The 15,685-nt window shown below is 41.8% G+C and overlaps 1 protein-coding gene across 1 annotated transcript in view; it reads left to right on the forward strand.

Annotated features, from left to right (window-relative positions):
* Positions 1 to 4,619: 4,619 nt before the first annotated feature.
* SMOC2 (SPARC related modular calcium binding 2) overlaps positions 4,620 to 15,685 on the forward strand; it is a 105,769-nt gene continuing 94,703 nt past the window's right edge. The window contains exons 1-2 of the mRNA XM_066622995.1: positions 4,620 to 4,753; positions 9,738 to 10,021. Coding sequence (XP_066479092.1) covers positions 4,620 to 4,753; positions 9,738 to 10,021 — 418 coding nt within the window. The remainder of the gene's footprint in view (positions 4,754 to 9,737; positions 10,022 to 15,685) is intronic.

The raw sequence follows: 15,685 nt of genomic DNA on the forward strand, positions 1-15,685 counted from the left end.
GTGCTATAGATTCTCACTGTAGGTTGTAGATTGCCCTTTCCTTGGGCTCACAATGCAGTGATATTTCATCTTTGAATTACTGCAACCTTAGAACTGCCAGAATATGAAACTGCAGAACCCCGAAACTTTTCTTTAGATTGAGAAGATCACTTCTACATATGCATTTCCCGTTTTCCTTTATCTCTCCATCCCCCCTCCTTCCATTTGTCTCATGCAGGCCACTACTCTCACGTCTGGTCTTTGGCAGATGGGGATATTTGTTTCCTCAACCACAAGCCACGTTCCACCCCATTAGAAAGATTTTCTAGTGTCTCTAGTTTGGGCATGAAATTATTACCTGACTGTGCTGTTACTATAATCAAAAAAATTATTGTTTACAGAAGCTCACTGAACATGCCCAGCGTGTCATAATTTGTATACTTGACACACATCTTATATTTTCCTTATTTATGGTGAGATCTTTATACCTATCTCAGAGACTAGCCCCATTGAAACGCTTATAGCCCTAATTAAGGGATATAAGACTCATCCAACATAATTGGTTTGGCTACTGCAGACAGGCACAAGACCACATCCTGCCTCTGACTCTGCCTCACCTTTTGAGCTACCAAACATTTTCAAAGTTGTGCTGTAGAAGAAGACAGGAGAGAGAAGAGAGAATTGGCTTCTGCGTACAAACTATTTTCAAATTGGGTTTTTAATGAAGAGAAACGAGCTGTTTCAATTGTCCTTAATGAGATCAGGAGGGTATCAATAAATGACTTTGGAGGGGAAAATGTATAGCTGAAACAAACTCAAGTCAAAGTTAGGCTGCAATCCTACAATATTTGCTTACGTAGCAGCAGGTTCAACTGAACTCCATGGGACTTACTTCTGAGTAGACATGCGTAGAATTGTGGTGTTAACGAAGGTTGTGTCTGCCATAAATAATCTAGGAGAGTTCCACAAAAGCACAACAACAAATAATTTAAAAGATCACATCTTTTTGCAGGTGAAGTACAGGTGTAGATTGGGATATGTTTCTGGCAATCCGACCAGTAAAATGATGGGATATTGGGATTGAGATACCACATTGAACTTGCTTCAGTCTTGCTAAAGTTCTGCAATGACATCCTTGAGTGCTGAAACAGGTTAAGGTAGAATATCTTATTCTTTTGCAGTACAGTAGTTTCAAACTGTATTCCTAGAAGCCAGGGGGGTTCCTTGGAACCATTCTTGAGCGACTGACTGCAGAGAGACAGGTTGTCTTTCTGTACTGAGCATTCTCTGTAAGAATGAATCCTTCCAGAAGACTGCTGTATGCATCATATGGTTCATTTTCAGTTTGTGTGGGCAGGTGCCCTCTAGATCCAACAAAACATCAACAGTATATGACAACTCGTAATCTTAACTTCTGCTTACTGTGTCCACACATAGTAGTGAAACTGGTACCATGCAAGGTGTCAAAAGGGTAATGATGAGTATAAGAAATAAAAGACGGCGCTAAATTGGTTGACACTTCATCATGTTGATCAGAAAATGATTACCGACGTACCCACATACTGACGTAGCATCATTGATAGCTACATCTGCACCTAAGAGCGGCGAGTGCTATTTCACAAACTGTTCAGAGTTCTGTATCAGGGCTGACCATTAGTCCACTGGTTCTCAAACATTTTAGCCTAAAACATTTTTACCTAAAAAAATTTCCACTTTATCAGGCGCTCAAGCCTTTCTGTCTAGAATGGTGATTGGGCAGCAGTGCCCTCCCCATGTTTAACCCTTGATGCACATGGGGCCTAATCTGCCCTTTCAGTTTCACAAACCAGCAAAAATTGAATTGTGACCTACAGACTCACAGTTTGTGTACAGGGCCACAGATTCACAGTTTGGGTACCAGTGCATTGGACACACTACACAGTGCCTAAGGCCCAATATTTTTAGGGGCCCACAACAATGTTTTACTTTCTTTTAAAATCAGAAGGGAAAAAAAATGAACATATAGGGTTGAAGAAAACATTTTAGTTTTTTTTCCTCACATTGAAACAAAAGAATGAAACTTTTAGGGCCCATGAAAATTTTGCTTAAAACAGAAAAAAATAAAATGTTGAAACCTTTAAAGTTATATCAAAAATAATTTTTAACATTGATATTATGGTGGGAGGAGTACCTACCAAAAGTACATATGGCCCATGAATGTCATAATGTGGCCTGCTTCTGTATAGCCACTTGCTGAGTCTGTTGGTCAAGGTCATCTACAGTCTCAGGACCTTATCAAGTAGAAAATACACACAACTGCTGATGTGCATGTGGCTGCTTGATGAAAAGTTCCTGATAGCGCAAAACAAAAGGAAACGCTATAATTGTCATGTGTGGACACGTCTTGTGCTTCTTGTCACTTGTCCACTGACTCAATGTCAGCTCCATTCCAACTGAACTGTGACAATGATGGCTGAATAAAAAGCTGCCATTTGCAGGAAACTGCTCTGAGTTTGCTCTCAAGGTCAACTCTAAGAAACTTGTCAATTAGGACTATATTTTGCTTTGTTCCCTCAGTGCATATGGTTCAGCTTGGTTGCTTTCTGCTGGATTGGAAAATGTGTTAAAATGACAGGATCAGCGTGTTAAATACAGCATAGAAATTTGATTGTTAAATATGACTCCAGTTTGATTGATATGTTTTACTTTGGTGTGTTATTTTTAAAAGGTTTATTGCTTTAACCGGCTTTTGCTTAAGCCAAGTCTGTTATTCTATAATGATGAATACATGGCTAGTCTAAACATCAGTGAACCCATTACTTCTTGTGCAAAAAAGAGGTAAAGATTTGGGTTTCTTTTTCTATGAGATTAGATACATTTACTCAACATTGTTGATAATACTTTCTCTAAGAAAAAGAATCCCTTCTTCTTGGTCAAACTAGTCTCACTCTTCTATACTTTTGGGAGGCATCTTGTGCTGATTCAGGATGAGGAAGAGGCACTGTTACCAAATTTTCACATAACAGCAACAGCAAAAATTTTCATCATGTCAAACCAAAACGGTCAGTTGAGTGTTGATATTCAGTTTGGAATGGACTCATATGATGGTTTTGTCCATTGCAAGAACACTTCTGCAAATTAACTTGCAAAAATTATTCAAAGAACAGGGCATAAGGAAAAATCAATCTATGGGGAAATGGGAATTGCAAGACTCAAAATATGGTTTTCCGAGCCTGTCTTAATCCTCATTCAGAACACATGTGGGACCTGACCCTTCTATTGCTATTATGTTAGGCAGTGGAAAGGGAAGGGTTCAATTTACTTTTCTAAACCTGTTCCCATCCTCTGTTTTTGTGGCCCTGAGAAGGCAGTAAGGAACAAACCTAGGCTGAAATCCTACCCACACTTACTGAGGAGTAAGTCCAATTTACTATCATTGTTAAAAGCATCTTCATAGGAGCCTGTTAAAAGTACAAATCTGTGACATTTCCCCAAATGCAGTCATAAACCATCGCATCACACCAAATCTGATATATTAAAAATAAAATAGTGAAATGATGGCAACCCACCAGAATTTGGCTTGCGACCCACCTAGTGGGTCCCGACCCACAGTTTGACAAACACTGCCTTAGCCCACAGAATAATGGAGTTTCCAGACAAAGACTACTTCTGAAGGATGTCCCTGAAGCTTTCTATGCTGCTAAACCTGCCCAGGAGCTTCTGGGAAGTTAAAGGAGTCCAAAACCCCTGCTAATTGAGTAAGAGGCACTTTTTCAAGTGGGTGCTCCCCTTTTATTTAGCTCGGGGAGAGTAACTGGCCCTCCTCACCCCAGCAGTGTCTTTTCTAGTGGCTGTCTGCTGGTGTTTTGCATCTTTTAGATTGTGAGCCCTTTTGGGACAGGGAGCCATTAGTTATTTAATTTTTCTCTGTAAACCACTTTGTGAACTCTTTGTTGAAAAGCTGTATAGAAATAATATTAATAATAAAATACATAAAAATAGGTTTTAAAAAAATAGAGAGAAAAAACAGGACATCACACTGCCCGTCTCCACCCCTAGATCTTGAATGTGGTTTATGGGTTTAGGGAGAGAAGCATCAGAAATCTATCCCATCACTAATAAATTTAAAGCTGTTTCCAGAGTGAAGAGGAGCATTTCTTCAACTATGGGGTCATTGTCAGTAGTGACCAGGCTACTCCTTTTTGTAGGGTACATGTTACATGTTCAGAGCCTACACATACTAGGTCGTAGGGTCAATAACCGTCAAAATGTCTTCTCAGTTCAAAATGAAACTTGTTATCCATAAACGGTTGTTGTATGAAATCATCTTGATATAATTGACATTGTAATTTGCTATTCACAGGTTTATCAAGGAGCAAGCACTCTCAGATATCTTGTAATAGCCCCCAGGTAGTTTCTTTAACTGGGCTGAGTTTGCAAATCTTGATGTCAGTTGTCTACTAAATGTTTAACTTGGAGAACTGAGATGAACAGTATTGGAGAAGAAATTATTTGTTTTTGTAAAATATTGTTGAGTCACATTAGGCAAACTCTGCCTGAAATTAGATGTTTTCATTCAAGTACTCAAATATTTTGTAACCAAATCATTACTACACGTCTGGGACAGAATCTTAACCAGGAAGGATTGGCTTTGAGAGTAAATGGATGACACAGCCAATTCGGAAATGAATGACAAAGAGGGTTTTGCTCTCAATAAGCCCGACAAGATTTCTAATTCCCTTTACGATAGTTTTGTTCCTCATATAAAAGACTTTGATGAATCAAGGAATCACATGTACTGTAATTTATTGCTAAAAACAAACAAATGTTAGTTCAGGGCAGTCCAACTTTTAATACTACAGAGGCTGCAACACCCCTGCGTCACCTCCTGACTGTGCTGATCTAGAATTAATTGGCCATGATCTGATGATGTCACTACTAATTACTTCCATGTTCTGAGTCACCAAAGTCGCTTGGTAGGCTCAGGCAATAGCAGGTGGAGGCAGTGAGGTTTATTGAGGGCCACCAAAACAGGCATTGCAGGCTGGAACACCCAGTGCTAGTTGGACTTGCTAGCCAACCATTCTATCCTAGAAGCCATCAATTCCACCCCATACTATTTGCAACTTGTTCTAGACCTCTACGACCTTGTAATCAGCATGATGCATATAAAATGCTGGGTACTCTACAAGTCTTGGCAAACAAAAGACCCAGTCATAGCATGCATTGCCACCACTGAAACTCATGTTCAGTTGGCAGAATGCTCTTTCTGGCCATTATAAATGGTGATCCAAAAGAACATGTAGCCATGTGCTTCTGAACCACCACCAGAGACAACTTGGAGGCTCCATGTAAAGTGGCAGGGTGAAGAAAGCCCACTAATGGAGAATGAAATGGGGAAGTTCAGAACAAGGGAGGGCAGGAGGCATGATGGAGTCTGTTCACTTGCTCTGAATAGTATCCCCTTTCCTCACCTCCGGGCATGTCCCCTTTGTCTCCTTGGACCCGTACCAGCAAGAGCTGGTGCAGATGCATGGAGGCTTGTTGGTGATCAGGAGGCTTATGAGGAGGCAAAATGTTTTTCCCTTGCCTCTTCCGAGCCTCCTGATCTTCCCCCTCCACCAACACAGCATTCAGTGCAACTTGTTTTGGTTTGTTGCATGCCATGGTGGGCAAACCTTAGGATTGAACTGTAAACGTTTTCATAGTGGCACTGAGAGAGAAGCAGGTAACCGGTACTATTTTGTCTGAGTGTCAAAGAAATAGGCAGTCTCTCTGGATTAACCTGGCTCTGCCTTTTTAACCTGAGGCCTCACTGGAACATTGTTCTCACAAAACAATAGCAAAACAGGAAATGTACGCACTTGCAGACACCCCCCAAGTCATCTGCTGTTGGCAGACATTCCTGCTTAGTGAAGCTTTAGGAAAAAGATAAGAAGAAAAAGCATTTCAATGTAAGTAATTGTAAAATCATACAAGTTGGGGCAAAGAATCCAAACTTTACATATAGGCTAATGGGTTCTGAGCTGTCAGAGACAGATTAGGAGAGAGATCTTGGGGTGGTGGTGGTGGACAGGTTGATGAAAGTGTCGACCCAATGTGTGGCAGCAGTGAATAGGGCTAATTCCATGCTTGGGATCATTAGGAAAGGCATTGAGAATAGGACAGCTAATATTGTAATGCCATTGTACAAATCGATGGTAAGGCCACACCTGGAGTATTGTGTCTAGTTCTGGTCACTGCATCTCAAAAAGAATATAGTGGAGATGGAAAAGGTGCAAAAGAGAGCAACCAAATGATTACAAGGCTGGGGCACCTTGCCTATGAGGAAAGGCTACAGCGTTTGGGCCTCTTCAGTCTAGAAAAGAGGCACCTGAGGGGGGACATGATTGAGACATACAAAATCATGGACAGAGTGGTTAGAGAGATACCCTTTTCCCCTCTCACATAACACCACAAAAGTTGAGTGTTGGGAGAGTTAGGAAAGACAGAAGAAAATATTTCTTTACCCAGCGTGTAATTAGTTTGTGGAACTCCTTGCCACAGGATGTAGTGATGGTATCTTGCCTGGATTCCTTTAAGAGGGGATTGGACAAATTTCTGGAGGAAAAGTTCACTACGGGTTACAAGTCATAGTAGGTATGTGCAGGCTCTTGGTTTTAGAAGCTGCCTTTGATTGCCAAGTGCAGGGGAGAGCACCAGGATGCAGGTTGTGTCTGTTGTCTTGGGTGCTCCCTTGGGCATTTGGTGGGCCGCTGTGAGATACAGGAAGCTGGACTAGATGGGCCCTTGGCTTGATCCAGCGGGGCTCTTCTTAAGAGAACAAATGTAAGGGCAGAGTCACACGTGTGCACCAATGCATGCTTTTGGCCCAGTTAAACATGCCTAATTCTGCATAGGATCTGGCTTCGCCAATGCATGATCACATGACATGTGAATCTTGGTTGTCGCGTTCAAAAGTATACTTGCGGCTGGCAAGCAAAGACTTGCATCTGTGGATCACCATGCATTCTGAAATGATTCTTGAACTCCTCTCATGGAATGGAGCCAGCTGTAGGAAGGTTGTGAAATGTAACGCTGTGTTCTGGTTTGGCCCAAGAATATGTCTGGTTATTTCCAAAGTCATGTTTGTGTGTTAGGCACTAACCTCTTGAAATCTAACCTAGATGTCTGTCTGAAAATGCCACTTTTTGTAATAAATCTTTGTGCAGATATTTCCCCAAGAAACTGAGTATAGCATCTGTCCCTTTAAAGAATTATAAAGAAGGTTATAATTATAATTATAATATAATATTATATTATAATATTATAATAACTTCACTGTTATAAAGATACACAGTGAAGGGAAAACCTGTTCCTACTCCATTTTGCTTTGTTGTTGTCTTGCTGAAGAAACAGAAGACCTGGCCTTTTTTGTCTGAGAGAGTGCTTGCAAGGAGCCCTTCAGTGGACCCAGTCTGCTGCAAGTACACAATCACGCACAGGCAATATCGACATTTCTTAAATGGCTTGTGCAGCAAATTTTGGTGTAATTTTTAACAAGAAGCTTCCAAGCTTTATATAACTTAGGGCCTCACCAAGTCCTCACCAGAATGCACAGTGTTGGCAGTGGTGGGCCTTCTGCTCCAGCTTTCAACCAATGGCTAGTTCTGCCATTTCCCTCCACAACGCCACACAGCAAAACAATGTAACAGGCGTCATGGTCATTCTGAAAAAAATGGCAGTGCCCACCAGAAGTGGACCTAGGGGGACGACGACACGGTGTGGTAAGTATGGCACACGCTGCAATGCGCCATGTAAGCACCCCTCCCCCTTGGCATTGGAGCCATTCAGGAATGTGAATGGCTCCGAGGGGGAGGGGCAGTTACACATCATGTTTCAGAGTCTGCCATACATATTGCACCGCTCCCCCCCCTCTGGCTCTGCTTCTGGTGCCCACCACTGGCACCCAGGAAAGGTCCTTATGGGCACCCACTCACAGAAGACTGGCATCTTTCTGAAGTGCTTCCTCTCTCTCTCTCTCTCTCTCTCTGTAGATTTTCAGATGGTAACAAAAGTATTGCTTCACAATCTGAAAATCTATGAATAGATTTGTGTGGAGTACATTTTATTTTGCAACACCTTTAGTGAAGTCCAAGATGAACATTAGTAAAAATTCAACACTGCTCCTAAAGACAGAGGATAAAACAAAAACACAAGGACTTCGCCTCGTCTGTTCCTGATTCTTTTTATTATTCAGAAGAAAAAAAGGGGGGGGGGAATGTGCCTGGTGAAAAAAAAGTAGGAAGGGCAAGAATGTTCTTGTTTGTTTGTTAATGTTCCATTCTTCTGCTCAGATTCCAAGGATATGAATATTGTGTTTATAATGAAATCTGTGATTTTGTTTCGCCATTTACCGAAAATTATAATTATCATTCTTTACCATAAGACTTTTGTATTTCCTCACAATAACGCATAAGGAAATGCAAAGAGACCGCAGCTGAAGCACAAAAATTAAGTGGATTTATTACTCATTAAAAAAGAGCTGGAGACAGTTCACACACTCTCTGGGCTTACTTTGGAAATCTACTGACATTGAGCAAAAAGCTGGTGACTATTTGCTGTCGATGGCAATGATTTAGCCAACTGCTTTCATGCCCACCTCTCCAGGATTGTTTGGCACTGGCATGGATTCATAACTTGATAAATTCCTATGTTAGTTTTCTCAGCAAGAAAGTTATTATCATCATTATAATTATTCATGTGTTTATACAATTCTTAAAGGGATGACACACCGAGAAAAGCAAGGCAGGCACTGCCAAGAGTCTGGTAGTATAAATGTTGAAACGGAAATATAATATCCTTCTTTAAGAAGGAATGTGGCACTGGGTAGTTCTTCACCAGCATCACTCTTGCAGGAATGCAGAGCTCTGCTCTCACCAGCAACACCCGCCTGCCACATAGATTGAATCATGTCTGGTGTATGGTAGATTCAGATTCATCAGAATAGGGTGAATGTTGATGCAACTCGCAGATGCAACACAGGCATGTCCTCCTAGAAGGATCAATATAATCATACTGGCAAGGAAAAGCTACCACATTTGGTTGGCAACCTTCAGTCTCAAAAGACTATGGTATAAGCCTACAACACCTGGTATTCCCATGCGGTCTCCCATCCAAGTACTAACCAGGTCTGACCCTGCTTAGCTTTCAAGATCAGATGAGATCAGGCATGTGCGGGGTAATTTGGGACTTTTTATAAGCCTTGGTCACATCATTGTTTCATCCTTTAGTCACCATATTTCTAATCTTAAAAAGTCCTAAATGTTATAGCTTTTACTATACGGAATGTCAAGAAAGTGAATAGAGAGTAACACTGTATGTCACCCATTCTCAAAACACTAGAAATTGGGGAAGTCAAATGAAACTGATTAGCAAAAGATTTCAGATTTGGGACGGACAAAAGGACACACTTCTTTTGCTCTATGCACAATTAATCTAAGGAATTTGCTGCCATAAGATGTGTAGTAATAGCTGCTCATTTAGATGGTTTTACAAAGGGATTGACTAAATTCATGGAGAACAGATCTATCAAAGGCTGCTAGTTGTGCTGGCTATGTGCTACTTCCAGGTTCAGGGCCATCAGGCTTCTGAATACTAGTTAAAGGGGTTTAAAGGTGGGAGAGGGTGTATGCTTTTGCCTCCTATTTGTGCGCTTTCCAGAAGAAACTGGACATTGTGGGAAACAGGAAGCCAGGACTGTTTAATTATGCTTCTTTGGTATATCTCATAAACTCTAGAAAAATCTACAATCAGGCTTTTCAAGGTTGGTGTGAATATCAGTTTTTTGTGTCACCAAAGCTTCAAATGTCTTCTCATGTTTCAATCTCACACTACTTTGTTCTGTTCAAGTTTTTAAGAGTGGAACAAGACAAGGACAAAGAATGCAGCTTGGAATGTGCAGGATCTCCCCAGAAGTCATTATGTGCTTCAGATGGTCGAACTTTTCTGTCTCGATGTGAATTCCAACGAGCAAAATGCAAAGATCCTCAGCTGGAAATTGCCTACAGGGGCAACTGCAAAGGTGAGACACTCCCAAAACTTTTTATAGTCATAACACAGTCGGTTATGCATGTTTAAGCTATTGCAGGGCCAAATTAAATGTGACACCCAGAGAACAGTCATCAGATCTCCTGTTGCTGTTTTCTTTCTTAAAAAGTCTAATAGAAGCTAGAGAAGAGGGACAATCTGATTGGGACTGCAGTACTGGGGGAGAAGTAACCCTTTCCCTCTTGGACATTTTCCAACAAAAAGGTGGCCCCCTGACCCTGCTATTTGCCCCATAAGAGAAACATTCTGCTTAAAATGTCAGCCCATTCAAACCATGAGAATATTATGAGGAAGGTTGAGTTCCTTCAAACATCTGCTGAACATTAAGATAATATGTTCAGTGTTCTGTGGTGAAAGAAATACTGAGTGCATACAAGCAATCAAATAACCCCAGTTTGAGTGTTCTGAGAATTTACCAAGCTGTGGCTAACCATGCGCTTGTAGTCTGAGCTCGCCCATCCCAGGGTACCTTGGCCATATGTACCATTGCGCCAAATGGTAAGGAAGACTTCACCACACCTCAGGTGTAGAATGTGTGGCAAAGTGGGTGTTACAGAGATGGCTTGTAAGGGCTCATAATATGAGTCTGTCATTATAACTATAATTGCACATGTTTAATGGTTTAGCCCGGGGATGCAAAATATGTTAAGGACCCAAACTCTGGTGAGTCTACCGCTTTGGAACAGAGCAGAAATGGATTGTTAAGCTGGGCAAACAATAAAGTTAGACATTCCAACGGCTCAAGTTGACATTCATGGTATTAAAGGAAAGGGGGTTGATGCTTGCATCTCAGCTTCACTGACTTCACTCAGTAGCTTACATTCTCCACACCTTAACAGGTTTGTGGATTGGACTCTTTGCTGATTATCAGTGGAAGTGCTTGAAAGGGTGCTACATTTGTTACTTATCTCTTAACACCTCCTTCCTTTCTCATAACCTGGTTTGCTATCTAACCGCTCCCGTGACCAGTTCTGATATTTAGTATACTCTTTTCACATTTCTGATTAATCTGAAAGTTGCTTTGGCTAACTGGTGCCAAACTGCTCAGGTTTGCATTGTGTGCTTGGGGAAAATTGTTGAGACGCTTCCCAGTGTAAATGCAGGGTTTGACTTTCAGCACAATGCTTTCCTTCTTTGTGTATAAATACTGGTGATCACAAAGGTTTACCTTCCTTCACACTCTGTCCAAAAGGAGACCACACAGAGACATCCCTGAAGAGACAATTTTATACATCACACATTCCTCATCTCTATTAGTTCCAAAAAGCCTCTAAAGCACCAAGAATTTCTAAAGAGACATTCTGTCTCAGCCCTGTTCTGCCCTGAATGAAACATTCTGCTTGTTCCTTTATTCTCTTTCATAGTGGTTTCTTGTATTATTGAATTTATTTTGTTCTCATATGTATTTGGGGATAAGAAAGAATAAATGAGGCTCTGAAATCCTGTTATTCCTGTCAATAACACAAAGAAGGCCTTTTAATGCATTTGAAATTCTGTAGGTGACCAAGATGTACTTGAAGGAGAGTATTTTTCTGCAAAGATGACAAAGAAAATATTGAAAACAACTGATGCAACTAAGGGCCAAATCCTATCCAATTTTCCAGTGCCGGTGCAGCTGTGCCAATGCAGCATGCACAGCATCTTGTGGTAGGGCAGCAGTCACAGAGGCCCCCTTAAGGTATGGGAACATTTGTTCCCTTACCTTGGGGCTGCATTATGGCTGCACCAGTGCTGGAAAACTGGATAGGATTGGGCCCTCAGGCTCCAATCCTATAATTCTCTATGCAACCGTGGGGACACCATCCCACTGTTGTAAAGAGGTATGTGACAACTTGTGCTGCTGGTGGCAATTTTCAAGTCATTGCCACAAAATGGTGGCAGAATTTGTAGACTACTGCTATGACCTGTGACCTGCTCCAGTGCAGGTAAGCTGGTATGGGGGGTGGTTTTTGGGCAGGGAGGGGGTGTTATGGGGCATGTTGGGGGAGGAACCAGGGATCCTGTCAGCGGAGGGAGAGGGTAGATCTAGTGGCATTCACACACATCAGATCTTACCCCCTCTTTCAAATCTCCCCACCCTTTTTATCTCTTTGGACAAACATCACCAAAATGGCTGCCATAGGTCCAAAGAGACCCACACGTGGCCCATGGCTTACGAGGAAGTAAGTAAAAATGTTTTTACTTACCTTTAAATGTTTTAAAAATGTTTTTACTTACCTCCCATTTGCCTCCAGGTTGCCCATAGCATGCAGTATGCACCTTTTTGTGTGACTGTATGCTAGAGTGAGCTGGGGAATAGGATTGAGCCATAATTCTAGTTGCATCATAGGCCTAGGAACACACCTCACATACAGACTTGGGGTTTAGCATCTTAATTAAAACTCTAATTCTGGGGTGATCAAAACAGACATGTCTCTCAAAGACATTGTGTCCTTTAGTTAATTAGTTAATTGATTAATTAATTAATTGCCTCATTCAAGTTCCCCAGCAAATCATCTTGTCTCTCCCGCCACCCCCAGCCATATTTCATCTCATGACTGATCCTTGCGTGCTTCACAGTCCCCACTAGGGAATCTGCTAATCATGTTTAGACTTTCTCACAATAAGGAAAGTTGATTTGCACGATCATGAAAATAGCATTTTTCCATTTTATGCACAGCTAAAGCTCAAATTCCTGCATTGCTTGAGTACCACTTAAGCATCTGTATGTGATTTAGGATTCAATCGTAACTCGCTGTCCAGCTCTGATGCAGCCATCCCAACAGAGTGTATGCTGCATCCTGCATGGAGGAGACAGTCACAGAGGCCTCCTCAGTTGATCCCTTACCTTGTGGCTGCACTGGCACTGGGAAGTTGGATAGGATTGGACCCTTATTCAAATCAATGTTCTTTGCCAGAACCTTCCTTCCAGTAGCTGCTGAACTTCTGATATTGGCTAGATGGAATTGGACAAAACCTCTGCCTATATCAGTCTGGTTTGGAAAACACAGGGAGGTCATGGTGCATGACGAAAGTTCAACTCATATTGCAATACAAATACAACATAGAAAGACTATTTTTTTAAAGAGAGAAATGACTCTTCTTTAATTACCTCATCATTGGGCCATATTCTATTTTTATCAATACGCACATACTCGTGCATGCATGCAGGCACATTCAAGTTTGCATACATTTTGTGATCTCCACGCAGTAGTGGAGCCAGGGGGGCAGAGCTGAAAGTGCCACACGACTCCAAAACTCAGTGTAATCTGCCCCTCTCCCTCACTCTTGGAGCCTGTCCGGGGACGAAAGCAATGCAGAGGAGATGTCCTCATGTTGCTTTTGCTCCTCTGAATGGACCTGAGATTGAGGGGGAGGAGCAGCTTAAATGGTAAGCTTCAGAGCTGTGCAGCACTTACAGCTCTGCCCCCCCCCCGTCTCCTCTACTACCTCCAAGTCTTGGTATCACCTTGTCTGAAGATCAAAATACCTTCAAACTCTGATGTAAATTGTAACCTATGTACAGTTATAGTAGATACATTCTGTTGATTAAAAAAAACACAACTTATATATAGAACACAAAAAACCCCACAAATTTGGTATTTTAGTGAAAGACATTATATGTCTCTGTCCCATCCCCCAGCCACCCCCAAATGTGGAGACATCAGGATGAGTATTAGGCAAGCAGATTGAATCTCGAGCCAAACCTCAACTAAACACTTGCTGAACATTTGTCCACAGCCTGTGCCACTCTGACCACCAGAATGTGTCATGGCATATCCTCGCCCAAGAGTCCAGGAAATTGTTCACTTAAATGCAGAACAGCTTAGGTGTCCGGGACTGGAAAAGTAATCAGCTAATTTTAGGGATACGTTTTCTTGGGTACTCACCCTTTCCTTTAGCGCACTTTGTGATTCTTCCTTCCCCCTCTGCTTTAGCACACATGGTTTTGTTGAGGATTTAATCACATTTCACCGCTTCTTTTTGTAGGCCCCATTCATATAGCTGTTTTATGCTTTTGCTGAAGCCTGAGTTAGCATAAAACACAGAAACTATTAAAAATAATAGTGGGATATGTGCAATGTCAAAATCATTAAAAAAAACATTGCAATCTTTTTTTCTTTGGAGTATGAGGCACAAAAGCCAAGAACCCAGAATAACTTTTCATTTCCCACTGTTTTCAATATTTAAATAAATATCTGTCAGCAAGAGTTTAGGTTGAATGGCTTGTGTCACAGTGCAATGAGTGAATCCTAATGACAATGGAAGTGCTGATTGGCCCTATGATTCTTTATAGTGCAATCCTAAAATGGCGCTGGGCCAGTGCAAGTTCCTCGTGCAGACCTAGGAGTGTCGCAAATGTGCTGTAAAGCATATTTATGCCTCTTCAACTGTCAGCCAGGCTAACGCAAGGATGTGCACTGGCCCGTGGAGGCTGCATCCAGCTTCTGTGATGACGGACGGAGGTAGACCCGCACTGGCCAAGCTTGGCTGGCACAGAAATCGGGGGGGGGGATGTGTGGGGAGGGCAGGGAGGAGGCATTCTGGGGAGGGCAGGCCCATGGGCAGGTAGTGAGAGAGTAGGGGTGGGACCAGGATCCGGCACTTGTGCCAGATCCTGACCTTTTTCCTGGGCAGCCCGGAGCAGTTCCAGGCTGCTCGGATCTGCACCACCTCGTTAGGTGGTGAAGATCTGAGTAGACCCATTGGGGCTGTTGCAGCTCATCCCAGGGTAAGGGGAAGCAATTCCCCTTGCTCCGGGTTGAGCCGCTTTCAGCCCCAAACTTGTGCTCGATATCAGACAGGCCAGCTAGCCTCCCCGTTCCAGAGCAGGTTAGGATTGCGTTGTTCGTTTCCTTCAGAATATTTATTTTTTAACTATCAAAAGACTTGAATGGCAGATATATGTCCTGGAGGGAGAAATTTATTTTGTTCATTTTGCCAATTATGTATTCCATTTTTAAAAACAAGGAAATATGATTTGAATAGAATTTTTAACATTATAAGGAAAATATTCTTTAAGGGCTATTATAACTTAAAATAGTAAACATTATTTACAGAATGGCTCTTTCTTTCTGCTTCTGAAACCAGCCACTCACCCCAGGTGACTGTAACACAGTTTTCAATAACTATTTTTTAAAATAATACAGTTAGAAGGCATAAATGGTTTTAAGAGAGAAATCTGAGACAGAACGTGCTTCTAGTCCCTCCTCAAATTTTGATTTAATTTAAAACAATAATTATTAATTTTTCCTTCTTATTTTCTGCTTTTTGGATTTCCACTTTTTTGCAAAGCTAGACCCAGATGCCATAGCACTGAAACTCCTACAAAAGCATTTTCCTGCCAGTTTTGTAGATGTCAAGAAGTTCAGAGGAAGCTCTTTATAAATTACCAGTCTTTCCTTGACTTTTTTTCCACAGAATTATTGTATTTTGTTCATTCTTGCCCAGGATCCAAAGTCTTTACTTGGTGTGGCCTTCTATTGTGAAGAAAAAGCAATGCCTCAGAACTCAAAATGCAATATTTGTTACTGGGAAATGTATCCCCCCCCCCTTCAACTAGTTGCAGTATGTCGATGGGAAAAGGTGGTGGCAATTTGGCAGGCATTCAGACCAGTCACAGTTTCTCACTGCGAAGTGGGACCAGTGTCCCCACATC

This window comes from Tiliqua scincoides, chromosome 1, assembly GCF_035046505.1.
Source record: "Tiliqua scincoides isolate rTilSci1 chromosome 1, rTilSci1.hap2, whole genome shotgun sequence".
NCBI lineage: Eukaryota > Metazoa > Chordata > Lepidosauria > Squamata > Scincidae > Tiliqua > Tiliqua scincoides.